The 27,705-nt window shown below is 45.6% G+C and overlaps 1 protein-coding gene across 9 annotated transcripts in view; it reads right to left on the reverse strand.

Moving 5' to 3' along the window:
- The window catches only part of WDR37 (WD repeat domain 37), a 121,800-nt gene extending 96,697 nt beyond the window's left edge, over positions 1-25,103 (reverse strand). For 5 of the 9 annotated variants that reach the window (XM_057304749.1, XM_057304745.1, XM_026478683.4 and 2 more), the window contains exons 1-8: positions 25,020-25,103; positions 15,001-15,178; positions 12,230-12,326; positions 10,232-10,327; positions 9,820-9,884; positions 6,246-6,381; positions 4,788-4,859; positions 1,276-1,320 (exon numbers count right to left, since the gene is read on the reverse strand). In XM_057304749.1, the coding sequence (XP_057160732.1) occupies positions 1,276-1,320; positions 4,788-4,859; positions 6,246-6,381; positions 9,820-9,884; positions 10,232-10,327; positions 12,230-12,326; positions 15,001-15,138 (649 nt within the window). In that variant the 5' untranslated portion in view covers positions 15,139-15,178; positions 25,020-25,103. Of the gene's footprint in view, positions 1-1,275; positions 1,321-4,787; positions 4,860-6,245; positions 6,382-9,819; positions 9,885-10,231; positions 10,328-12,229; positions 12,327-15,000; positions 15,179-24,497; positions 24,809-25,019 lie in introns of those variants that run through there. The other 4 variants (XM_057304746.1, XM_048219499.2, XM_026478682.4 and 1 more) reach the window with 1 other exon arrangement.
- Positions 25,104-27,705: the final 2,602 nt, after the last annotated feature.

Consider the following 27,705-nt stretch of genomic DNA (forward strand, 5'->3'; position numbering starts at 1 on the left):
AAGGGCACACAAAGGCCCACAGACGTGCCAGACAGGCGTCTGCACTCAGCCTCACAGAGTACCTGCCTGAATCCCACTTCTCTCTGTGGCTGCAGAAGTTCCCCTGGAGCGGCCATGTGTGGATGGTGGCACGTTTCTCTCGGTGTCAAACGAGCTCACTGCCTGACCTGCGAGCTCTCTTAGAATCAGCCCACGTGCCCCTTTCTAGCCCACTACATGCTCTGCTTCAGCTTCCAACGGCCCTCCCGAGAATGTCCTGATTCCTCCCCACCTCACCTCTGGTTGTCACTGGTCTCCCTCCACCCTCCCTCTTCACAGTCATACACCAAACCATTTCATAAGGTGGAAAGTTCTCCAATTGTTTATTCAGTCATCAACTAGCTACTGTGGACAAGGCCTGCTGACACAGAGGGCCCTCAAACTGACTTTCCCACCATATTCTGCTCACATAGAAAAGCACCTGATTAGCCCCACTTTCATCATCTACCCCAGGGCCAGCAAAATCTGGCCCACAGGCCAAAGCCAGGCAGCAACCCACTGTGAGAATAAGGCTTACTGCCCACAGCCATGGCCGTTCACCTGGGCATCCCCTCTGCTGTTTTCACACTAACACAGAGCTGAGAATTGTGACATGGACCATGGGGCCCTCAAAGATGAGAGCATTTACTTCTGGTCCTTTACAAAAAGCTTGCTGACCTCTACTCGCCAAACATTTATCCTTCAAGATTACTGTCAGGGTCCCCAAAAATCACAGGAGTCTATGGGTGTCAGACAATTTTACAGGAAGACTCCTCAGTTCAACATAAAATTATGGCAAACCCATGCTACCAGGGCCCAGGAATGCTACCCAGAAAGGAGTAAAAACACTGGCCCTGCAGAGCGCATGACCTGGGGCTACTATTTCCCCCGTCTGTTTCAGGTGCGTGTAGGATTAGGAACTCGGCAGCAGTGACAGGAATGGAGAGAAGCAAGGTCGGTCTGCTGAGAAACACCACAGTGTGAGCGGGAAGGCCAGGAACCACTATATGCTCTGCAAGGCGACCTCATGGTGGGTCACCTGCAATCTCACAGGAGAGTCAAGCTCGTCTGACAATCCACTATGGTTTAAAAAGGTTCTACTCGACGTGTTTTTCCTTCCCCATTCCTCGAGTACTGCATAAAATGGCTAGCAGTGACCATCTGGCTTTTGTACAAGGCACGGATGAGAAAGGGATGAGTACAGCTGTTTCAAGATTATCAATAACTATGATCAACAAAGAAAAAAAATCAACATACCAGTAAGAGCCAACTGCTCTGATGGATGAAACTTTATAGAATTTACTGCAAAATAAAAATATAACAAAAACAGGTTTAAAACAAAAACATATGAACAATGTTTATTGCAGCTATAGCACGTATTGTAAGGTAACTTTAAAAATTAAAAGAACTATAATAGCTCAATATTAGCTCCTTCCATTTAATTAAGCTATGAATAAGTGCATAAAAAACTAGAGATACTTGAAAACACAACTGAGTACCAACTATCACATTGCCAAAGCATAGGACACACAGAAAAAGAATACAAATAATCTACTTCTTTTTATAGATAAGGAAGCCACGTAGAGTTAAAAATAAATCGAGGTGAAAATGGAAACACTTATGACGAAAGAGACAGAACATAGTGGAAATATGGCTGACTGCCCACCCAGTCGGGCACAAGGCCACCCTCCCTCCTGTGCCATTCCAGGAGATCCCAGGAAGAGAGAAGGAGGCCCCTGACAGCTTGGGAAGAGCCAGGATCAGTGTGGACAGCCTCTTTCTCCAGTTGTGGGAATCCTTTGCCAGACGGCATGAGGGAGTAAGAGGGAAGTGCAGCCCTCTCCTCCTCCCGACAGTGTGGTGAGCAGACGGCAGCCGGAGCGCGAGGAGGCTGGAGCCTGGTTGCTGGGACCTCCCTGCCGCCACCGAGCCCTCCCGGGGAGAATGACAGCAGCAGCTCCCAGGCACCCTGACACGGAGCTGACCTGGGTAAGGGCACACAGGGTAGCCAGCCCTCACATCCACACAGGGTAGACATGCACGGTGCGCACAGAACACACAGGAAGTTTCAGCAAACTTCAGCAAGTGCCTTCAGGATGATTCTGTCAGCTACGCCACTGGAATTCTGCTTTTCTGAGGAACTGGAAAATGCTAGAAGATGCTTTCACTATTAACCCTAGATAACAGAAAAATGTGGGAAGAGCTCTAACACCCTCTTAACTTTTAGAGCTCGTGGAAACTGACCTCCTTAAAACAGCAAACCATCAACAATGCCTACAATAAACATAACGCTCCCAGTGTCAAGGAGCAACTGGTAAGACCAGTGGCCACTTTGCACCCTGATGTCTGTGTGACCTTGAGCACCTTCCTAGTGACGCAGGGAGCATGGACACCACTTCTCTCAGAGGCCCCGTGAGGCGTGTGTGAAAGAAAGCACTCCAAGTGCTCATCTGAGAACCTGGCATACAGTGGGCACTTCATGACTGTTCACAGCTGCAACGTGTCAGCAGTGTTCACACAGGCATGATAAAGTGAAAACTGAGCACTGATCTTACCAAAGGGACAGTGCCACCGAGTGGGGGCAGGACCGGAGGTGAACTCAGGTGCCTCCGGCCCAGGGAGGGCTGCAGCTACACCGTCCCCGTGCCAGAGTCAGCAGATGGTGACCAACGCAGAAAAGGACGGTGAGCCCCGCAAGCACCCTAAAGACACGCAGCAGCCCCCAACACACAGCTAACTCAACTCACGGTGGCCACAGCAGGATCAGAAAGGGAGAGGACACCAGAGACAAACATTCTTCACGACGAGCCTCGAAGACACCTGATCTGTCGATCGTGTGTGTGCCTAACTTTAACATAAATGTGAAACAGAACACCACACAGGAAAAAGCACCACCTCTTGCACAGGCCTGACTGGGGGGGGGCGGGGGGGGGCTCCAGCAGGGGCAGCTGTGAAGCTCAGCGTGGGACCCTTGAGGCAGAGGGGCTGACGCACAGGGGGGTGCTTGGTCCAGGTGATGCGAGAGGAACGAGCCAGGACAGACAAATGTCAAACCATCTGTAGTGAGTCACACGGATGAGAAAGCTGGGGGGGGGGGGGGGGGCGGAACCCCACCCTTTAGGTTAAAGGGACCTTCACCATGTAATCAGAGCACCGCCTAGTGGGAAAAGCAAGAAGCCAGGACACAAGCACTACACAGATGGCGCCCAGGAAGACAGTGCCCTCGGGAGAAGGGAAGGCCAGACACGCCACCACTCCAACTCCCGTCAACCCACCTCACCACGCCCAAGGCAGCGCCACACCCCACGTGCTGGCTGCAGGACGCAGAAGGAACACGCACAGGGCAGCCGCAAAGAGCAGGGCACCAAAGCTGTCCAGCAGGAGTGGAGGCTTCGGGGAAGGGACGAGAGTGATGACAACGGAACAGAGATTCTGCGCCGAGTTTGGCCATGGGAGAGGACGGTCACACAAGGGGCGGAGCGCGGGGATGGGTTTGAAACAGACACAGAAACCGGGCCAAACAAAGGTAAGGCAACTGCAAGGAGAGCACGTATAAGGGCAGCTGTGAACAATACGCATGCTGCCATACTTCGATTCGAATCAGAATCACACCGTAGCTACTTGGCAAGGACAAGAGTGGAGAGTAACAGCGTGCGGCAAGAGAGTGGGTCCTCACTGCCTCAGGAAGAATCACTTGTCTAAAACTCAAATCTCAGAAATAATAAAATAGGCTATTTAGAAAAATGGAAGAAAAAAGCAGAATACGTAAAGCTGTTAAAAGTGGTTCCTCTTTTAGGGACATGAAATGGAGTAAGAAGGGGAGGCAGGAGACTGTGGTAATATTTTACACAGGCTGGCTAACACCCTCTTAACTTTTAGGTGATACGGACGTGTCTCACTGTATAAATGTTTTTCAAGGAATAAATGCGTGGTGAGGAAACAAAGGCTACAGCAGGTGTTCACTTGCGAATGTCTGCGAAGCCCTGAGCACCGCCTCCGCCTACCCAGGCACCATCCTGTGGACACAGAAGATGCACGCTGCAGGGAAGACGCGCACAAGCAGAGGGGCAGGAAGAGGCAACAGGGACACCCGAGGGAGTGAGACCCCAAGAGAGGCAAGAGCGTGGGTCACAGCCCAGACAGGACAACACATACGCCCCCACTGGGCGGAAGGCTCTTACCCAAGTCCGCCGGTGGGGCACACCTGGCCGCGGACGCAGAGGCAGGCACCACCTGAGCATGTCTACGAAGGGGAGGGCTATGGCGGCGGCTGGCGAGGGGAGAGTGAGCAGGGAGGCAGCCTGACACAGACTGGAGTGCAGGGCAGGCCAGGAGGAAGGAACCACAAAGGGCACCAGGAGGGAAGTGGACGAGATGCGGTCAGAACACAAGGGGTAAGCACAGGGACAGCTCAGGGGGCAGGGCAGAGCTGCTGCAGCCGCCGTGGCATGACCTGCAGGCAGGAAGCCCAGACAGACGGCAGCCCTCACTGGGCCCGACTACATGCAAAGCAGCATCAAATGGAAAGGTAACCCCTGAAATGAATACACGGTCTTCGACAAATGTACACATTTCAGTTCCGAATTTGTCAATGTGGCTTTTGAGGCAACGGTAAAGGAAACACAGACAATTCCTACGCACAGGCTGTTCCCCAACGAGGCTCCCACTGCTGCAGGCAGCATCGCTCTGACCGCCACGAGTGCCCACGAGCCCGGCACCAGATCAGCACACCTCCCATCAGAAGACACCGCCCACCCTGTGTTGCTCACCTGACCCCACGTGGCCTGAGTACTTGACGAGGCACCTCCCTGTCTCTATACTCCACAGCAGAGCCGTGTGATCTGCAAGATCCAAAAAACAAGAGTAACTGACCCATCACCAATTTTATGGTCTTTTTAATCAAAGTGAGAAGTTACATTATCCCTAGTGTCTCTTGCAGCTCTACACTAGTCTATAATTCAACTGATCAAAGAAAACATTCCCAAGAAGACAGAAGTTGTGACCTGTCCGAGGTCAGGGAAGTGGAAAACAGAAATCCAGGGACTTGGGACCCCCAGCATGCTGTCACACGGACTGCATCTCGCCTGAGTCCTTACATGACAGGCCCACTGTTTTGTTGAATTAACACTTTGCAGAGCATCATGCAGCACTGAAATGCAAATCCAAATCCAGTTACAAGTAACTGAGATACAAATATTCCTTTGGACCTTTCCTCTTGCATAACAGGAAAATCTGGAAAATAAATGCCAATGATCCAAACAAGATTTCTGAGACCAGAAAAGGACCCTTTCTTTCTAATTGTAATTTCCAGAACACGGTGGGGTGCTCACGTGTGAACATAATTTTAAACAAGAAAGAGAACTTTCTCCATGGGTCTAACTTCTGCAGAACCTAGTAAGTTCTCACAAGCTGGTGAAGTCATTTTCAACAAGCGAGCACCATTTTTAACTTTAGCAATTTTTATCTGAAAGGGTATTAGATTATACACTTTGGACAGCTTTCAAAAAGCTATCTTTTCTTTAATGAGAAAAAAGGGCTCTCTGATGCCTGCCCCAGGAGTCCCACAGGCAAACAGGGCTGCCAGTGGTCCAGCTTCCGCCTAAACCTAGAACAATGAGCCCCTTTCAGAGACCACAAAGCCCCTCCCTCAGCTGTACCTCACAATTCAAGCAGATAGGCACTCAACTGTGAGTAACAAGAAAGCCAATCAAAAAAATACCTAGTCTGGGGGGCGCCTGGGTGGCGCAGTCGTTAAGCATCTGCCTTCGGCTCAGGGCGTGATCCCGGCGTTATGGGATCGAGCCCCACGTCAGGCTCCTCCGCTATGAGCCTGCTTCTTCCTCTCCCACTCCCCCTGCTTGTGTTCCCTCTCTCGCTGGCTGTCTCTCTCCCCGTCAAATAAATAAATAAATAAATAATCTTAAAAAAAAAAATACTTAGTCTGGATAAAAGACATCCTACCTTACGTTGCCGTGAACAGTGATCCCTAACACAGCTGCCTAATCCCAGAGCCAGTGGCCGCTTATCCAGACACCTGACATCACCCCAGCAGACATCACATCACAGCAGCAAGGCCCAACGGGGCACAGCAGGGCCAAGTGCTTTGTGTCAATGATTGCTTGGCCTCCTGTCCGCTTCCAGGGCCAACTCTGCTACCAACACCGGCAGGTCAGTCATCTGCACCAGCAGCCACACCCGGCAAGTAGAGGGACTTGCTGTGGACTCACCAGCAGACGCGGTGCCCAGCACCACGGGCTGTGTCCTCGCCACACTGACATCCCAGATTCCGTCCCTGTGGCCAATGTATTCCTTCACGAGCTGGCACACGGCCCTCGATGTGGTGGTCTTGAAGCTGGAGACGATCTAAAACCATGACGGGAAGGGGTATTACAGACAATTTACTGACTGAATGTTTTTAAGTTAAAAAAGGTACAACAGAAAAAGAGGTCTTGAACTGCCCAAGTCCCTGAACAGGATATTTAAAGCATTAAGGGAACACAACATAAGCGCAAATAGCAGCATCCCTCCAGCGGGGCGTCACAAAGAACAAAGGCCGTCCTAAGGCCTCGCAAGACCCCCGACACTCCCGCAAAGCATGTGTGTCCTCCCACGGAGAAGAGAAGGGTCTGTTTACATGCTGCAAGTCTCTTCCACAAATCCAAACCATCAGCCAAATTTCCAAATTCTTTAAAAAAAAAAAACAAAAAAAAACAGTAAGAGCTACCAGGACACGAGAGTTAGGAAAGTATACCCACACCCTTAAAACCACTTTTATTACTGGGGAACCTCATTGTTTTTCCCATTTTTGGTAATTCACACCAACCACATATTATCAGGAGGCAAAGAGCCCACGGCAGGAGGAATCCAAAGACGACACTTCTAGCAGATGAGGTTTGTCCAGCACTGTTTATTGAGCGCGTGCCTGGGGCCGGCGCTGCGCTAGGACACACAGAGCGCCAGCAGGCCCGGGCGGCTCACAGTCTGACAGGAACAGACAGGAGACCCACAGAGGTGCACACGAGGGTGAGGCATTGTCCCGTACGATACACACAGCAAACAAATCCCACTTTCTCGTACAAGGAAAAACAGAAAGTGCATGAGAAAGAAACTAATTAAACACAACTCTTCAGAGTTTGGTTTTTAAACTGTTCTCAGTTAGAATGGCTTCTCAGCTTTTAAGCAAATCAGAAAAATGGAGAGTAATCAGAATAATGAATCTATAAAATCAAGTGAAAAAGAAAACTTGGTATTAAACAGCTATTTTGAACACTGATTTTTAGCAAAGCCCTGAAAATAAACCTAAGTTCTTTCTTAGAATAAAGACATTACAACACAATCCACTGTTACATCAATTTGGGTGTGAACATTCAAACTGTCCTCTGATGCCGAGAACGACTAAAACAACATGCTTAACGAATATGGACTCTTTCGGCAGAAATACATCTGACTCAGTTTGAATTTTACAAAAGGACTTGCTCAAATGCAAACCCATCATCTTCTTTTTCCTTCTGAAAGCTCCTATCCCACCCAAACTAGCGAAACCATCCCTCCACGACACAGAAAAGTGCTTTGGCTGGCGAAAGGTGCCAATCGGATGTTCAGTAACGTAACACGTAGGAGAGGATGGAGCTGGAGAACGTGCAAAGCCTGCCCCACAGTAAGTCTGAAGCCTCCTGCTGTTTCTTACACAGACGCTGCTGTCCGGAGACATGAGCTACTGGAGCCACACCCCTCGCCAACCCCGACCACACAGAAAAACAGAAGGTCACTGCGCAAGATTCACACCAACCCCGATGCCGGTGGGATTGTGGAAGCGGACAATATGCAACTTATGAATATTGTAACAAATCATTTCCTTCCAAACGCCCACTACACTTTGAATGCCTATTAACTTTGTTCTTAAAAATCCTGACTCCATAATGACAGCGAAGAGGCCCCACAAAGACTGAATCACAGAGTGAACATTCGTAACAGAAAAGCAGAATGAAGTGACAAAGTGATGCTTATACCTGTCATCCTAATTATCATTTTAATTAAGATACAATCTAACGTACTTCAACAAAATCGGAAAGGGGTTTTTCACAGTGACAGATAGTTGTCTTTACATAAACACGTATGAACATTTCACAAGTTTCTCTACAGTGACTGCAGTTAGACGGGCACGCCCCCCCCCTCAACAGACATGAGTGGTCCGTCGTCAGGCAGCCAGGAAGAGAAGAGCTCTCCCGGTCTGCTGAGTGCACATGGGTGCACCAAGCACCAGGCGCACTACGTGCCGTCAGGGCTCAGTGAGGAGGCAAGAAATGCCACGTTCAAGCTCACCACCTCCTTGCTGAGCACACACTTAGTGCTACCACCAAAAACACATGCTGCAGCATGGATCAGAACGTACTCTGGTATCGGAGTCTTTCTTCAATTTTCAGATAACATCTTACAATATTATTCTTTGATGCGCACAAGAAAGATCATTAATTACATGCCTCTTATACATGGAGATGATCTGAAGGATCTAAAATGACTGAGGCTTTAAATATAGTTAAACACTTTTTTTTTTTAAGCAGAGTATTATAGTACATATCCTTCCCTTGGCCCAAATCTTGTTTTTCACTATTGCCAGTAAGGGATAACTTTATACACTCCCTTCATCTTCAACTTCAGAAATGCTCTGAAGGTTTCCCAATTGTAAGACTATACGTTGTATACAAGCTGTACCCACTGGAATAAACAATATAAGTCAAGATAATATAACAAGAAGTTAGATGAGGAAGAACATAATCTTACAACACATTTTGAAAAGGAGTTTAATGTTAATTTGTTTAAAAACTTAAAAACTAATTAAGTATAAATTAGATAATACAAATAAAAAATTTTTTAATTAACCACTTATAGAGTTATCATCAAAGGAAACCAAAGAAAATGTAATCAATATTCATATTTTTTTAATAACAAGGAAGTACTAAAAATTTTCAAATGAGCAGAAGTAGCCATAAGACTGAATCTGCTCTATTAACCGTAGTTAATCTCGCTGTGGATGTCATGCTCAGGAACTTCAAGCTCAATGGAACAAACTGGAAACACAGAAAGTTAACAAGAACTCTTTATGCTGTCACAGCACACCACAAATTTCAGCTTTTCCCTCAGGTTTAGCAAAAGGAATGCCCATTTATTACAGTTAGGTAATTAATTTACCTTTTGTATATCCAAAATACTCCAAAGGAAAGATGCATACAAAATTACTTCAAAATATTACCTACGGCAGTCCTCCCTCCCAGATAAACTTACTCCCAAATGATTAAACCCTTGCCACTTTAAGAAGGTCAGAACAAGATAACTTTTAAAAAAGCACAATACCACAACTGTCCCTACATGCCTTGGAGACAAACCTTCACTTCTCGATGATCCTTAGAAAATGAGAGAGAAGCAGCAGCTAAATGGGAAAACGTGACTGTGGCTCAGAAGAGCATCCTCACGGCTTTCTACCAGTACCGTTCTGCAAATTCAGAGCCTCTGCATCAAGCCACAGAACAATTACAAAATGTCTCCTCCCTCGAAAAAGACAATCTATTTACTCACGCACATTTGACTCTCAGGAAGGACCCGGGCAGAGCAGTGTCTAGGTGTCCATAGGCTGTGGCCACTTAACATACCTATGATATTCCCTGCAAAAATCAAATTTCTCTAAACAGCAGAAGTTCCTCTTTGTCTGCTACACATTTCTAACTGGAAAATATGCAGCTTCAAGTACACATCTACACACCTCAAATACCACAGGAGCGGCCCGAGAGCCAGCCCCCTGCATACCTTGCTGGTGGAGGCCTTGTAAGTGGTCTTCAGTTTCTGCGAAAGCTGGCTGGTGCTGTGGCTGGCTGCAGAGACAGAGAAGCGATAGTCAGGGACAATCTGACAACCACAGGGCCACAGAATTTCAGAGCGGGGACAGACTGGGGACAGCAAACTCCATCTGTCATTCCACATAGGAAGACAGTGACACCCAAGGGTCCATCCGTCCACACTGGCGTGGGGGCCAGGCCAGGCCACAGCGACAAGAAGCCAAGCTTCCCAGCACTTCCTTCTCTCCTCTATGCCCATGCTGATTACATGCCCCGAGTACTGCCCACTGCACAAAGCCAATCAATCCACGTCCTTCATTAAAGTCCACATTTCCCCCACATGAAATGTGCAGGGCCATCCTTTCATGAGTGTTCACCCTTACCTTTTGTTTTGAGCTGGCCCTTACTCAGTTCCGCCCCATCAATCGCTTGTCCTTCAGCAGCTAAGCGTTCATTAAGAGTCTCGATTTCCCTACGCACTGGAAATAAAAAAAGTTTTTTTCGAAAAGGTAAGACATACACTTCCAAAACTTGAGCACATAAAAATGTTAATACAGAAGTACTGTCTAAACACGGCTATGAATAGTACCCTAAGAACAAGATTACAGCTCGGAGAGTTCTCAAAAACCTCAAGACACCTTTCAAAGAATACAAACTCCATTGCTCTTCCTGCACTGGGGAGAGACTGAGTGGTCAGGGCTCTCAGGCAGTCATCTCCTTTGTACTTTATTCTGTACATTTAAAAACATTTTTTCTGGGGCGCCTGGGTGGCACAGCGGTTAAGCATCTGCCTTCGGCTCAGGGCGTGATCCCGGCGTTGTGGGATCGAGCCCCACATCAGGCTCCTCCACTATGAGCCTGCTTCTTCCTCTCCCATTCCCCCTGCTTGTGTTCCCTCTCTCGCTGGCTGTCTCTATCTCTGTCAAATAAATAAATAAAATCTTTAAAAAAAAATTTTTTTTTCTGATACTGTCCAAAATTCAGTGAAATTTTTACAGTCTAGCTGAGAACAGTGAAATCGGGGGGAAACACACACCGTAACAAAATGCAACTACTGCTGTGTGGCACCACCGAGCGCCAGATAAGGACTATACAGAACAGAGACTAACAACAATTCAGGGAGTCATGAAACAGGACGAGGAAGTACAGAACCGCGGGGAAGGAAGGAAGGGGAAGGACGTGAGTCATCAAGAAGAGAATCAGCAGACACACTCGTGCCGGTCATCTTCTCAGCCGGAGCCCTCTGGAACAGGACTGCGAAACCACAGGATGAGGAGCGACACCTGGGGAGGGACTCGGCCAAGGACACAGACCACTGTAGCAATGCAGCAGGACCACGACCTGGCCACACATGCCCCCCCGCCAGGGCTGCGCACCTGCCACTGTGCTGTGCCACCTCGCGGCACCATGCACCCTCTACTCGGGCTCCAGTGAGACGAAGGGACTGCGTCAGGCGACAGGGAGGCTGAGGGCAAAGGCTCTGAGCAGATCCACCTGAACGCCTGTGACTGTCCCTCACAGACCGCAGGGAGCCACCAAAACCAGTCAGCATGAGAGGGGTGCTGCTTCATTCTTTAAGCAAAGGAAAGCATTCCTTTGAAAATAAATTTAGAAAGAGAAACTAAAGCTAAGCTAATTTAAAAATTCTTTTGATTTACCTTTAGTAAATCAAACAGATAACACATTTTAGAAAATTCTCAAAATACAGCATGTTTTAAAGAGAAACACAAATCAACATTTTCTCAATTTACAATGTACTTTACGTAGGAGTGGTTATAAGATGCATTTATTTTTCATAAAATCACAATTTGAATGGGCAAGTGTAGTCAGAATACTACCCAACCCAAAAGTAACCTGAGACCATGTGGCCTCCATGGCAAAAGGGCCCTTGCAGGTGTGACTAAGGTAAGGGACCTCCGATGGGGAGGTCACCCTGCAATGACCCGATGACCCATCCTTCCCTCACATCCTCAGGAATGGTTCAGGGATGCGCTAGGAGGACTCTACCCACTGCTGATGGCTTTGGAGGTGGGGGTGGAAGGGCTTCAAGGTGACGAGCAAGGCAGGCTCCACACACCAGGAACACCAACAGGAAAATGAGGACCTCTGTCCTCACACTGCAGAGAACGGAAATCTGCCACAATGCAAACAAGCAGAAGACAGACTGCCCGCTCACACCTCCAGAGGAGCACAGCCCTGCCGACACCTTGATTTGAGTCTGGTGACGGCCACACCAGACTTCTGACTAGAGACCTGTACCGTAATAAATTTGTGTTATTCTGAGTCACTACGCATTATAGAGAAGAACAGAAAATGGATACAGTGGTGAATGTCTACCCAAAAATTTTATAGAAGTTTCTGAAGACAGGGAAGATACTCACATTCTAAGTTTTCAATATAAAGGTTTTCAAACTCTCTCTCTATTTGACCAAACAGTTCCAGAAGTGTACTGCGAACCGAGGAAGGCAGCTTAGAATCCTGAAAAAAGGAAGACTCTGCTTAAAATGATTAAGAAACTCTTTTCCAAAGTGAATGATGTCTTAAATTCTTATTTCTTACACATAAAATGCTTAAAGAACTTAGTTTCGTATCTATACAGAACAAATTACAATCCAATGATATAAATGGTCACCCAGCGTAATATGGGATTCAAAACAAGCATTTCTTCAAACTAACATTTTTCCTTTAACAAGGAAGGGAATAAGACTACCTTATTCAAAACTTCCAAATCTGTAGAGAAGGAAGACAGTTCCCACAAACGAAGTTTTATTATACGTAGTCTCGAAGTTCTACCATACGATATTATAATTTGAAAAACCTATATACTAATAGAAGTGCTTCATAGAGTTCTCCCATCTATTGTGCTTCAAGCAAAGTACTGGCTATTTCTTGTGACTAAACACCTACGAGACTATGAGGAGGGAAACACAAGAAATCTGACCTGTAAGAGCAAAACATGTCAGCTGAACGAAAACACTACTGCGTTCAGTGCCCAGGAGCACTACGCTCTCCGCGTGCCTGCCTCTCCACGGGTTCTGCACACCTGCAGCCCCATCCACAGCTTGTGAAGCCCGTGAGCCGAAGCAACCTGTCTGCTGAACATTTAGGTACAAAGGTGTGGGTGGCGTCCTCGGCACCACCTGCGCTTACAAGCACATACTTCCTGGCCACCTGCGGAGTCCGCACTACACTCTCATCTCCAGAGAGCACGGCCTACGGCCTACTTTGTGTGCCTTCTGCACTGAGAGCATATGCGAGCAGAATTCTTCAAGGGGATTTTTAAAATAATGTTTCAATATTTAGTGGCTGCCAATGTAACTTTCCACGTGACACTTCAAATTTACATGCAGCACCAACTTTCTGACATTTACTGAGCTGCAAATAAAAAAAGATATACACTTTATTAAGCTTCTCAAATTAAGTTCTTAGATGAAAATTTTAAGCAAAATGATCTCTAAAGACATAAACATTTCAGCAATATGTTTTGAAATCACGTAACGTTCAAGTAAATTTAACAAGCTTTAAAACTCTATATACGAAGCCACATGTTCAAAAACTGAAACCTGACAGAGTGGGTAACACAGCCTCCCTCAACACCCCTCTAGAGCACCAATGAAAAACATGAAGAAAAAAAAAAAAGAAATGAGAACTTGAAATAACAATGTAAAGTAAAATAAACCATCACGATGAACATTTAACACACTCTCGACCTTGCCTCGTGGCCTTTGCATATTCTCTTTCCTCTCTGCACCACATTCTTCCTGTACCCTGGTCCAGCCAGTCCCCCTCGCATGGGCCACTTGGTGAGAAGCTTTTCTGCGTCCTACAGTGAGGCCAAATCTCCTCTTACTGTATCAGTTCCTACTCACCTATACCCACAGTGTTTTCAGATCCTTATTATCCAATAACTGAAATATTACATTGACCTCAGCAGTAAATGCAGAATGTCATTGTAACTGGAGACACAACTGGGACGTCAGCAACAACCTCACTGACAATCAGGAAGCTAAACGTGCAACGAAACGAGACCTTTTCCACTAGGCAGGTGAAGCCACGTGACAGCGCTCCAGGCCGGGCTCCTGGTGGTGTCCCATTTCACAGACCCTGATGGAGCGGTGCGCCCTGGGCACCACTTCAGAAAACTCAGGACAGAAGAGCCAGTGAGTCGGCAAAGCTTTCAAAGGCAGGTGCACTTGATCATATCAGCACATCACGGACACAGGAGGCCCGGTGGCACTAGGTGCGCTCGCACTCGGCAGTGCTCCGCAAGCACAGGCCTCGCATTCCTGCGCTGAGCACTGCGCTTCCTAAATGCTGCAGTCAGCAATCTTAAGACGTGTAAAATTACCACCAACGCTCATTCACACTACCTTCACGTGGTAGGACACTGCTCCTCAACAAATCACTGTAACCTTGTCTGGAAAGCGACGGCCCGTTGTTCAACTCGAATCCCCTGGTAACTGGCCTTGAGGATTCTCAGACCCCTCCACCTCCACCTACCATGCCAGCTGCTTGCAACAAACACTACTGCTACTGTCTTCCTGCTGCTGAACCAGACACAGCACCTCACACCAGCCATCCAGGAAACTCATCAACAAGAGGGCACCGTCCAGAGAACGCTGAAGACACGAAGACGAGGGCCCTAGGAGCAGCGTGGCAGCCAGGCTGTTCAGCTTGCAGGCCTCTGAATGACCTTCAGGAAGGGTTACCCTGAGATGCAATCACCTACTAGTCCTACATCACAATGGAGGAGGGGCATTCAGAAGGCCAAGCAAAGAACACAGTTACCTCAAATGGGAGTTACCTCCAGAAGATGCTAGCAAAGGAGGGTGTGGGATTTTCACTAGAAATGTAAATAAATCTAATAAAAAAACGTATCTTAGACTGTTTACCTGCACTGTCCAATATCGTAGCCAGATGTAGCTATTTAAATTTAAACATAAATTAATTAAATTTTAAAGATTCCGTAGTCACACTAGGCACCACATGTCTCTCTGTAGGCGCTATATTCGATCGTTGTTTTCATCAGTTATTACGAGAAGAGGGGCTTGTTTTGTTCTGTTTTGGTAACCCACTCTTTTTCTCTACTTTGGAGACCTATATGTATTTGGCTATTTCTAGAACATCATAAACACAATCAGCACTAACTCACCTGTCCTTCTAACATTTCTCTTGGCAGACCCGTCCTCTCTTGTTCTGAGCTGTTAGTTCTTCTTATAGAAAGGCTATGAGATTTGCGTTTCTGTTTTGCTTGGCGAGCAGTGGAGCAACTCCCGCTTTCTGTGGGCATTACTTCTAGAAGGTGATGTCCCAGTCGCTCCTGCAATAAGCTAAACAAAAGCAGGAAAAACAAGTACTTAATTTCTGATATGGCAAACTGAAATGAAGGAAAAATAAACAACAATAATTACTTTCAATTCCAATCTTCTTCACTATGGCAGTATTTACTATTTAATTTAGAAAGTGACAAATTAACCTTTCTTAAGATAGAGATCCCCGCCTTTTTTTTTTTTTTTTTTTAAGATTTTATGTATTTACTGGACAGAGAAAGACACAGCGAGAGGGGGAACACCAGCAGGGGGAATGGGAGAGGGAGAAGCAGGCTTCCCGCTGAGCAGGGAGCCCGATGTTTGCGGGGGGGGGGGGGGGGGGGCTCAGGGGCCTCGATCCCAGGACCCTGGGATCATGACCTGAGCCAAAGGCAGACGCTTAACGACTGAGCCACCCAGGTGCCCCAAATACCCCAGCCTTTGTCAAAGAAGTTAACTTTTTATCAAATTTGATTAACAAGTTCTGAAAAATCAAATAGCAAAGAAGCACTTAAAGAACAATTCTCCCTTAACCAACTTTACCCAGCCTCACCCTACTCCCCAAAGAGAATCAATTCTAACCACACGTTTTAGATCACAGATCCTAGAGCAACGCTGTCCAAGAGAAATGCAATGCAAGCCACACATATAAAGGCAAATTTCCTAGTAGCCACATTAAAAAAAGTAAAAACAGGTGAAATCACTTTTAATGATTTATTTAGCCCACTGTGTCTAAAATACTATCACTTTAGGCAACATGAAAAATAGGAACCGCCAAACTGTTCTCCAAAGCAGCTACATATAACCTCTTCTATTCCCATCAGCGACGTTAGGAGATTCTGCTCTCCATAGCCTCATTTGGTATGTTCACTACGTTTAACTTTGGCAGCTCTGCTAGGAGTGCAGTATCTTGTCGCGGTCTTCACGCACACTTCCCTGGTGGCTGGTGATACATCTTCCCGTGTACTGATATGCAGTCTAAATACCCTTCTCAGTAAAATGTCTCCTCCCATCTTTTGCCCATCTTCTAATAGGACTTCGGGTTTTTACTGTTGAGATCTGAGAGTTCTCCATATATCCTTCATGAGTTACATGTCAGGTGTGTGGGTTACCAAGTTTCCCCCAGTCTTTTAACCTAACAGGGTTTCTCACAGAGCAAAACTTTTAAATTTTGATGAAATCCCACCGATTCATTATCTTTCTTTCTCCTATGGATCATACTTCTAGAGTCATATCTAAACTTTTTATCAATCCTAGCTTCTAAAAATTTTGTGTTTTCTTTAAAATTTTAGTCTTATGCATTATATTTAAATTTACAAGCTACCTTGGGTTGATATTTGTATTAAGGTATGAAGTTTAGATCCAGGGATATTTTTGTTTTGGGTTTTCTTCCTGGTTTCACTCTTCGCTGAGGCTATCCAATTATTCCAGCACCATATGTTGAAAACTACCCATCCTACCTTGACTACAGGAAGTTTGGCATCTTGGTCAAAAATCAATTGGCTACCCTTCAACAGATGACTGGATTAAGAAGCTGTGGTCCATATATACAATGGAATATTACTCAGCTATCAGAAAGAACGAGTTCTCAACATTTGCTGCAACATGGACAGCACTGGAGGAGATAATGCTAAGTGAAATAAGTCAAGCAGAGAAAGAATTATCATATGGTTTCTCTCATCTATGGAACATAAGAACTAGGAAGATCGGTAGGGGAAGAAAGGGATAAAGAAAGGGGGGGAAATCAGAAGGGGGAATGAAGCATGAGAGACTATGGACTCTGAGAAACAAACTGAGGGCTTCAGAGGGGAGGGGGGTGGGGGAATGGGATGGACTGGTGATGGGTAGTGAGGAGGGCACGTGTTGCATGGTGCACTGGATGTTATACGCAACTAATGAAGCATCGAGCTTTACGTCAGAAACCAGGGATGTACTGTATGGTGACTAACATAATAAAAAAACATTAAAATAAAAAAATCAATTGGCTATACTTAGGTGAGATTATTTCTTTCTATTCTGTTCACCTGATCTATGCATCTATCTCTCTACAAATAACACAGTACTTCTTGAAGTTTTATTTATTTAAGTAATCTCTACTCTCAACGTGGGGCTCAAACTCATGGCCCCAAGATCAAGAGTAGGACGCTCTTCTGACTGAGCCAGCCAGGTGCCCCTGCCAATAACAGTCTTGATTACTGTGCTGTCTTGAAATCATTAGTGATTCCTATCACTTAAATCTTTTTCAAAATTGTCTTAGCTATTCTAGTTCCTTTGCCTTTCCATATACATTTGGAATAATCTTTCCCGTACCTACAAAAATCTTCATGGAATTTTAACAGGAATTCTGTTTAATCTGTTCATCAATTTGGAGAGAAGTGGCAGCTTTATCATGCTGAGCCTTCCAATGTATGAATACAATATATGTCTCAGTTTATTTAGATAATCTTTTCTTCCCTCAGTTTTGTAGATTTCCACAAAGTCCTATGTATGTCTTTTCAAATTTACACTGAAGTCAGTGTTTTCATTTTTTAGTAATTTTAAATAACACGGTATTTTTATTTCCATTTCGTGTTAATTGCTACTATCCTACATTGTTGTTGAAGTCATTTATCAGTTCTAAATTTTTTATAGATTCTTTGGCATTTTTTATGTAGACTATTACATCATCTGAAAAAAAAGGACAGTTTTATTTCTTCCTTTCTGATCTGTAGGCCTTTGTTTCCTTTTCCTATTGATCTGGCTAGAAATTCCAGTACTATGCTGTAAACAGTGACAACAGACATCCTTGTTTTGTTTTGATCTCAAGGTAAAAAAAAAAAAAAAAAAAACTCCGTTTCTGACCATTAAGTATGACTCTAGCTGTCGGTCAATTATAGATTTTGTCTACTGAGATGGGAAGGCCCCCCCTCCTGGGAGTCTCACAAATCGTGCTGAATTTTGTCATCTGTTTTTTCTGCATCACCTAATGGTGTTTTCTTTAGCCTGTTAACAGATCGATTCCACCGATGATTTTCAAATGCTAATCCAAATTTGCAAGCACAAATAAACACCACTTGTTCCTAGTATACGGACCAATCTCTGTTCTTTCATCTTGTTTTTGTTTTTTTTCCTGCCTTCTTGTGGGTTACTTGAACATATTTTAAAATTTCATTTTGATTTATGGTATAGTTTCTGAGTTTACCTCTTTTGTATAACTTTCTTTAGTGATTGCTCTAGGTATTATGTTTTCACAACTATCACAGTTTAATTATCAACATTTTACCAGTTCATGGTACTGTACAGAAATCTTACCTTCCTGTCTCCTCATACTCCCCCACTTGTAACAGTCAAGTGAAATACTCCCTCTACATACACTGAGAACATCGAGAGCTATGCTTCAACTCTCAAACATGAGGAGGAACTATTGAATTTACCAGTATGTTTGCTCTTTCCACTGTTTGTACTTCCTTCCTTTGCTTTACATCATTTCCATTCTGTTGAGAAATCTTCCTCTACCTATTATCTTAGGGTAGGTCTGCTGGTGACAGATCACGTGAAGGATGTTTTCACTTGATACAGAATTCTGAGCTGACAGTTCTTTCCCTTCAGCACTTGAAAAATATGCCACTTCCTTATGGCCTCTATGGTCGCTGATGAGAAATCCATCAAATTGCTTTTCCACTACTGGTAAAGTGACGTTTCTCTCTTACTGCTTTTTGTCTTCAGTTCTCAGAAGTTTAACTATGATGTGTCTTAGCGTGGATTTCTTTGAGTTTATCTTGTCTGGGTTTCACTAAGCTTCTTGATTCTGTAGGTTTATGGCTTCCGAAATTTAGGAAATATTCAGCCAGTATTTCTTCAAATACGTTTTCAGCCCCACTGTCTTTCTCCTCTTTCTGGGATTATAACAAGAACAAGAGGTCTTTTGTCAAAGTTCCACAGGTCCCTGACATTCTGTTCACTTTCAGTTTATTCTCTCTCTTGTTCAAGTTGGGTAATTTCTATTTCTTCAATCTTTCCTCTGTCCTCCTCATTCTGCTGTTCAGCCATCCACTGGGTTTTTCGTTTCGATTATACCTTTGAGTTCTAAATTTCCATTTGTTTCTTTCTATCCTGTGTTTTCTTCCTGAGATTTTGTTTTTTCATTTGTTTCAAACATCAATCATTGCTCAGTGACACATAATCATTTTGGCTGCCTTAAAATCCCTGTCAAATCATTCTAACATCTGCAACATCTCTGTACTGCTGTCAGTTGTCTTTTCTCATTCAAGTTGAGGTTTTCCCAGTTCTTCATATGACATGTAATTTTAAACTGAAGCCTCAACATTTTGAGTTTCATGTTATCAGACCCAGGATCTGATTCAAGTCTTCTATTACAGCAGGCCCCTAATGACAATGTCCCGGCAATTTCTTGTTTCCACCAAGAGGAATGAGAGGTGGAGTTGAAGTCAGGGTTCTCTGCTCAGCCTCCGCTGAGGTGCAGGTACTCCTCATTGCTGAGTATGGTCAGAGTTCAAACTCTCCCTTGGCCTCCACTCACACCACCCTGGCTGCACCAGAGGTCCTTGTTACTACATCCTACATGTGGCCTCATTACCACAGAGTGGTGGTGAAATTCCTAAATCTCTACTAGGTTTCCTCTAATGCCACCCCAGCAGGAAGAGCATGTCTTCATCACCCAACACAGAAGAAAATCCCACCTGCTCACCCAGCCTTCTCTGATACCACCCAGCAGAGAAAGTCACCTCAACACAGCTTGTCAAGGGTAAAGTCTAGATTCCCCAACCAGCCTTAGACAAGAAGAATGAGGGAAGGCGCTGCAGTGTTTTTGAAAAGTGTTCTGTCTCCGGGCTGTCCCTTTTCTGGTCTTTTGACTCAAGAGCAGACTTTTCTTGGGGCTCCTGAGGTGAGCCCTTTGGTGTTGCCGGGTTGCTAGTTCTTCAGGCCCAAGTCTGGGATATATAAGGCAAAAAAGAAAACCCAGGGAACTCAGTTCTGTGTCATTTCTGAGGTCCCAATATACCAGTATCACTATACTTCCTTCTCTCCACCTTTCAGTCTTGTATGTGTTTTATATATATTGCCCAGTGTTTTTAGATATACTTAGTGGAATAGGGAAATACCTCTACTCATCTTTCCAGAGATCTCTTGCATCTCAAATTATCTGTGTGTAGACCTTGTATTAAAATGGCAACAAGAAAGTAAACCATGTTTTACAATACACTAAAAACTTTCAAATTGATTAACTAATTCTGTATTTTTAGATTTAAAATTCTGAAATCTGTAAATTTATTAAAATTATCACCTATTTTGTATAGCATTATGTAAACCGAACTCAACTATCAAATCTAAAAAAGGGGGAACAGGAGTAAAGTAACTGTTTTTCTTTTATCTCTAAAATTCTCATTTGGTTTTCTTTTTAATCTTCTATTTCTCTCAGTTTTTGGATATTCTATTTGTCAAAGCAAGTCACAAGGCCAACCCAGATTCAAGTACAGGGCAAACAGACTTAACCTCCTGGGGAAAAAAAAAATGAGAAAGAATTTGTAGCCATCTTTAATCCATCACACCTTACTCCATTAACAAATTCTGGCTATACAATGAATAACATTTTGCTTCCCTAAAAATGTCAGTGAATGGAACTAGTTTTGCCACTTCAAATACTTAGTGGAGTAAATGGGATATAAATAATCCAGTTAAGTTAAACACCTACTTGGAATAAATCCAAAGAAGATCACGACAGTTAAGAATGTGAGTTTCAGAGCCACACAACCCCCACCCCCAACTCTTGAACATTGGCTTGGCTTCATCGTGAAGCCTCGGTTTAAATGTTACCGCCTCTGAACAGGTTCCTTTGAGCACTGCTAGTCACAGCACTGCATGACCCTCACCTCCTCCACACCTATATCTTATGTGTGGTTTACTCACTCAATGAATGTTTCCCCCACAACACCACCAATGTCCCACATGGGACATTATTTGGGCTCACTATTGTACTTGTAGAGCTGACCATGTGATCTAACATAAATACATCCCACAATACTTGATGAATGTATAAGTCAACTAACTGTGTAACCCGGTCAAGTTACTTAACCACCTTCCTAAGGCTTAATTTTGTCATCTTTAAAGCAGAGATAACAACAGCATTTATTTCTTTAAGTCATGCACCAAATATTCTTCAGTTCATAAATGCATTAGCTACTAGGAATATAGCAGTGAACTAAACAGGCTTGGTCCCTACTTTCAGGTTATTTAGAGTTGTGAGACAGACCTTAAACAAAATCTCAGAATTTATTACAGAAATTATAAGTTGGGGGGCGCCTGGGTGGCACAGTCGTTAAGCGTCTGCCTTCGGCTCAGGGCATGATCCCAGCGTTCTGGGATCTAGCCCCACATCAGGCTCCTCCACTGGGAGCCTGCTTCTTCCTCTCCCACTCCCCCTGCTTGTGTTCCCTCTCTCGCTGGCTGTCTCTGTCAAATAAATAAAATAAAATCTTAAAAAAAAAAAAAAAAGAAATTATAAGTTGGGGTGACTGCTCTGAAAGACATACAAATATTATGAGAAGACAAGATACAAGCCAAAGAATTAAGCAACATTTTTCTGAGAAACTGACATTTAAACTGAGACTGAAGAACTAGTAAGTGTTAACCATGTGGAAACACAGAGAGGGACTGGATATTCCAAGAAGAGGAACAGCATGTGCACATGCCCTGAGCTAGGAATGAAACCAGTTTATCAGAGATACTGAAAAAGAGATAATGTGGCTAAAGCATAGCAAACAATGGAGAGAATAGTACAAGTGAGAGAGGGAGGCTTAGAGTCTGTCTTTTATGTTTAGATTTTATCCTAAAACAAAAAGGAAGCCACTTCAAGGTGTTTAGGTAAGTAAGTGATACTAGATTTGCATGAAAAATCACTCTTGTTGCTGCGTAGAAAACACATGAAAAAAATCAGACGACTAGGAATGGGGAAGCCAGTTGGGAAGTTACCAAAGTAGTCTAGGCAATTAATGATTATCCTTAAAATTAGAGGGGTACACAAATGGATTTGGGGTGGGGAGGGCAGGTGGGGCAGAAGAGGGGTATCAAGAACAGCCCTCATTTCTGAGGTAAGAAGTAGGTGAAAAAGCTAGACAAGGGGAAGCACAGTTAGAAATACTGCAGAGACAAGGGTAACATGGACAGGTCTACCTGAGACAGGAGAACTACTACAAAGGTGTGGTATGAGGCTCACGTGGATCAGTAAAAACAGCCACTATTGCTCCAACATCCCTGTGAGGCACAGTTCCCAAATGTTCAACAGGCCAAACACTTTAGTAAACTGATCATAGAACTGTAAAAGAGAGGGGCCCCTGGGTGGCTCAGTAGGTGAAGCGTCCGCCTTCGGCTCAAGTCAAGATACCAGGGTCCTGGGATTGAGCCCAGAGTCAGGCTCCCTGCTCAGCAAGAAGCCTGCTTCTCCCCCTCCCTCTGCCTGCCGCTCTCCCCACTTGTGCGTGCTCTCTCTCTATCAAATAAATAAATAAAATCTTAAAAAAATAAAAAAAACTGAAAAGGGGAAAAGGAAAAAAAAAGGGGCCCTGAAGGTGCAGGGAGAAGGGAAAAAAAGAACAGAACTGTAAAGGGGAGAAATATGTCTTTACTCTAAAAATAATCTACTGTAACCAATGTTAAAAGCTGTGCCATTTTGGGGCGCCTGGGTAGCACAGTCGTTAAGCGTCTGCCTTCGGCTCAGGACGTGATCCTGGCGTTCTGGGATCGAGTCCCACATCAGGCTCCTCCGCTGGGAGCCTGCTTCTTCCTCTCCTGCTCTCCCTGCTCGTGTTCCCTCTCTCGCTGGCTGTCTCTATCTCTGTCGAATAAATAAATAAAATCTTAAAAAAAAAAAAAAAAAGCTGTGCCATTTTACCTAAATATAATCAAAAACAAATACCTGAAATTCCAAAAGATAATTACATTTTTTCAAAATATTCATACTAACCCACTATTATAGGGCAGATCACATTAAACAGGTTTATGGGGCGGAAAATCCTACTGGTTTTTTAAAAACTTTATTTTCAAGAAATTATAGTTCCCTCCAAAAACCCAACCTCCCTATTCCACCATTCAAATAAATAGGTTTAATATAAAGTCTCCTGCACAACTCATGGGCCACACACATGACCCCATATACAAAACATTACTCACAATTTCATACCCAGTGGGACTTTTAAACATTTTCTTTTAGCAAGAAAAAAACATTTAAGTACTTTTCATTTCAATTTCATGAACGTTAATCAAATGCAAAAGAATGATTAAACAATGTAATCTATACATAGCATTTAACAGTATCAAACGTGAATTCCCACAGGCCATTCAGTACAGCTCTTCCTAACACGTTCTTGTCACAGCGCAGTGGCTGTGCTGTGAACTCCTGGCGGGCTGGAACAGCAAACTCAACTGCTCCGCAGCATCTATGGAGAGGGGCTCTGGCAGAAAGATGTCATCAGTCTTAACCTGAGGACAGTGTTTTCTCACTCATCTACACACTGAACTGGGGGACCCCACTACTCGGAAAATGACCGCCAAGATTTTTCAGGTGCAAGTGCAAAGCAAGTGACAGCCCAACAGAGCCACCCAAAGGCAGGTGCCAAGAGGCTGAGACAAGAGGAAGGAAACGCTCTCACGAAAGCTCTCCCGTGTCACGACTTTGCCAGAACGCATGGCACACACATCATAACATGACCTTCTCAACATCAAAACGCGGCTCGGAAAGGTCGCGCAGCTGCTGTGCAGTGCGGCCGGGGTCCGCTGCTCTCCTGGCTGGTGGGGCCCAGCGCAAGGAGGACCGCGCCCCTGGGCCAGGCCGCGCAAGCCATGGGGAGCCCAAGCCGGCGAGCGGAGCGTGCAGAGCGGGGCGGCCGGCCGCGGAGAAGACACTCCGGAGGCACGGGGCCAGCTCGGAGGCACACAATTCCGGGGACACTAAGGTCACACCTTAGAGGCCACCATCCTGGATTTACGGGGCGCTCGGTGGAACGGAAACTGATGGAACTTCCCGACTCGCCGCGCCCTCCCAGGGCAGGCTCAGCTTCGGCGGGCCGGGCACGGGAGCCTGCTGCAGCGAGGCTGGGCCACCGGACCTCTCAGCTCTTGCCCACCACGTAACCTGGGGCTCTGAGCGAGGCGCCGTCCCTCCCCGCCCCGGACCGACCCGAGCCCTCCACCGGCAGCAAGCACCAGGGCACGCGGGGTCGGGCGTGGGGCGGGGGCGCGAGGCAGCCACAAGCCCCGCAGGCACGCCCCCAGCCCCGCTCGGAGGCCGCGGGCCCCTGCACCCGGGCTACCCCTCCGAGGTGGAAGATGACCGCCCGTCACTCACCTGTCCTGCCGCCGCCGTGCCCGCCGACCCCCAATGCCAACCGGGCCCTGCGCTGCAGCCCGCCCGTTCCGAACCACGCGGCGCCCGCAACGGACCGGGAGACGCAGAACACCGAATCTCCGCCCTGACGCGGCCCCGCGACCCGGCAGCCCGACGCCCCGCACTTCCGGCGCCGCCGGAAGCTCCTGCCTCGCCTCGCGCCCAGGCCGCCGGAAGTCCCCGGCACGACCTCCGCCCCGCGCCGGAAGTCCCGCCCGCGGCCTCCGTTTCAGCCTCGACCGTCGGAAGTCCCGCCCCGGCCCTGCACGCGCACCGGAAGTCCCGCGTCCGCCCGCGTTGGCGGGGCTGGCCGCGCGGGGAACCCGGGGCAGTGGGGGTGCGGTGGCCGTTTTTTGCGCCGGTGACTGCCCGCCCCCACCCCGCGGAGGCGCTCGCCCCAAGGTGAGCCCGGAAGGGCCGAACCGCGGACTGGGAGTCGCGGGCGCTCACAGGGAGCCCACTAGTGCGGCCCCCAGTACTCACTGCGGCGGGCTCCCGCGGGGGTCCTCGACCCCCACAGGTTCGCGTCCATCGGCTCGGGTCGGGGGGACCGCTGATGGGCGTCCAGCCCTACGTGCTCCCCGCGGCCGCAGGGCTGCTGGCCGCGATTCTTCCTCGCGGGGCTGTGGCAGAGGCTTTCTGTCCGCACGGGCGCCCGATGGAGGTAGAATACTATTAATATTTCAGCTTATCTGCAGAGGATGACTCATCCACTTTCCTTTCTGAAATATTTGTTCGCCATTGGCTAAAAAGAAAAAACAAAATCAGCTGCTCACTGCAAAAGGTGGGACTTTCTCGTGTTTGATCTAGGTTGCAAAGAGGACGTAATGGACTGGAGACCTTACATGAGCGACCACCCTCTGTTTTACAAGCAACTCTAGGCGTTTAAAACTGACCTACAGTAAATGAAAAGCAAGAAAACATTTTCCTGATATGTGGGTCAACATTCTCGCTCCTTCCTTTAAAAACGAAAGCTCGGCATTCAAATTCAAGAAGCCCTAATAAGATGATTGCACAAGAAACAAAATTAACGTATTTTGGGATCCAAATAATCACAAAGTATGTAGAATAAATCCTGAAGTTATTTACACATTTAGTAAAAGCTGAGCACTAAGAAACCATTCTGTAAGAGAGAGTAAGGGTTTCAGACTTTTGGAGATTGTGGCAAACATTTCACCAGGAGGAGAATTTTTCTCTACCCTTCAGAATTCTTCTGGCTGATGGAAAAGTTACAGTGACATGAGACAGATTAGCAGGAGAATATCAAATTTAATTATAATTATGCATGTATGGGAATCCAGGTAAACGAGAGATTCCAAAGACAGGCAAAATAAGGTTCATAGGTCACCCAGAGCCTAGGAGAAGGGGGTCTGGGACTTCAAAAGGAAGAAGAATGACTCATAAGAGGGTGGAACAAACTGTTTCTTAAACAAATGTTTGCTAAGCTGCCCAGAAACAATGGGACACAGAGAAGACTTTGATGACCTAGACCTAGCTAGTTCCCTCCCTGTCCACCTAGGGTTTGTTGGCTTCCCAATGCTTAAAGACTTTTTTTTTAAAGATTATTTATGTATTTATTTATTTGACAGCCGGAGCATGTGCGCACACAAGCAGGGGGATCGGCAGGGAGAGGGAGAAACAGGCTCCCAGCTGAACAGGGATCCCCAGGCAGGGCCCTATCCCAGGACCCTGGGATCATGACCAGAGCTGAAGGCAAATGCTTAACCAAATGAGCCACCCAGGTGCCCTAGGACTTTTCTGATGCAATTAGTGGTGATATTAACAAAGGTGATTGGTATTGAGTACTGAAATGTGTTAACATTTGTAAGATCTGCTTAATTCAGTGAAGTAATATTTTCCAAGGGACCTAATGTTACAAAATCATGCATGAGAAAATATGCAAAGTTTTGGTCCAAAGCAATGAATGTTAATGTAACAATATTAAATGTTCATATCTGTAGAAAAGATGTTAGGCTTTGAAGCTGACAGCCAGGAAAGAGTTGAGACATCTTTGGGCAAAAAAGGTGGTTTTATTAAAACACTGGGACAGGACTCATGGGCAGAAAGAGCTGCACCCGCACCATGAGGAGTGGCCCATGATATACTTTCAAGTTGGGAAGGGGTTAGAGATAGCATGTCTCTAAGGAATTTTGAAAGCAAGGTTTCCAGGACCTTGAGGGCGCTAGCTATTATTGGGAAAAGGTCATTTATTACTGTCTAATAAAACCTTAGTTATGCAACCCTTCAGATGTACGTCAGTGGGCCATATGCTTGGGGTGTGGGTGACTGCCAACATGTATCTTGGGAAGTTTAGAGATAAAGGAAATTTCTAAAGGAATTTTTATATGTTAAAGTAGACTTAACAGGATCCTGGGAGCTGGGCTAAGTTGCCTTTTGCCCTTAGCAAAGTATTAACATCGAGGCAGTGGAGTCCCTAGAGGAAGGTCATTCTGCCTGTTTCAAGGACTTGTCAATGTGCTGTGGATAGTAAAGAAATTTAATAATTTATCTTTTGCCTTTGTTTCCCACATCAGTGTCAGATTCCAAATAGCAAATATCTTTTTTAAAAAACCACTACCTGTAGTTATTATCAAAAAAGAATAACCATGATAATCTGAAAAGGCTAATAAAATACTTGCCAATTTTCTGGCATATTTGTGTGAAGAAAGATTTTCTTCATAGACTTTAGCCAATGCAACGTGTAACAGCTGTCTTCTCTTGTCAGATGTAAGAGAAATTTGCAAAAAATGTAAATAAAATCTCCCAGACACCTCTTCTTTTTTTTTTTTTTCCCAAGATTTTATTCATTTATTTAACAGAGAGAGAGACAGCCAGCGAGAAGGAGAACACAAGCAGGGAGAGTGGGAGAGGAAGAAGCAGCCTCCTACCAAAGGAGCCTGATGCAGGGCGCTATCCCAGGACTCCTGGATCACTCCCTGAGCTGAAGGCAGACGCTTAATGACTGAGCCACCCAGGCGCCCCTCCCAGAAACCTCTTCTGATTTGTTCACAAAACAATTATTTATTAAAATGTTATTTGTCAATATGTAGTGCATTTATCATCTTTAAGTGAATTAACAAATATCTTAATATACTAGTCTTAATATTTTTAATATAGTAAATACGGATAGATACCAACAGTAAGCAAAAGCTCTTTAAGTTCTCGGTAA

This window comes from Ursus arctos, unplaced genomic scaffold, assembly GCF_023065955.2.
Source record: "Ursus arctos isolate Adak ecotype North America unplaced genomic scaffold, UrsArc2.0 scaffold_30, whole genome shotgun sequence".
NCBI lineage: Eukaryota > Metazoa > Chordata > Mammalia > Carnivora > Ursidae > Ursus > Ursus arctos.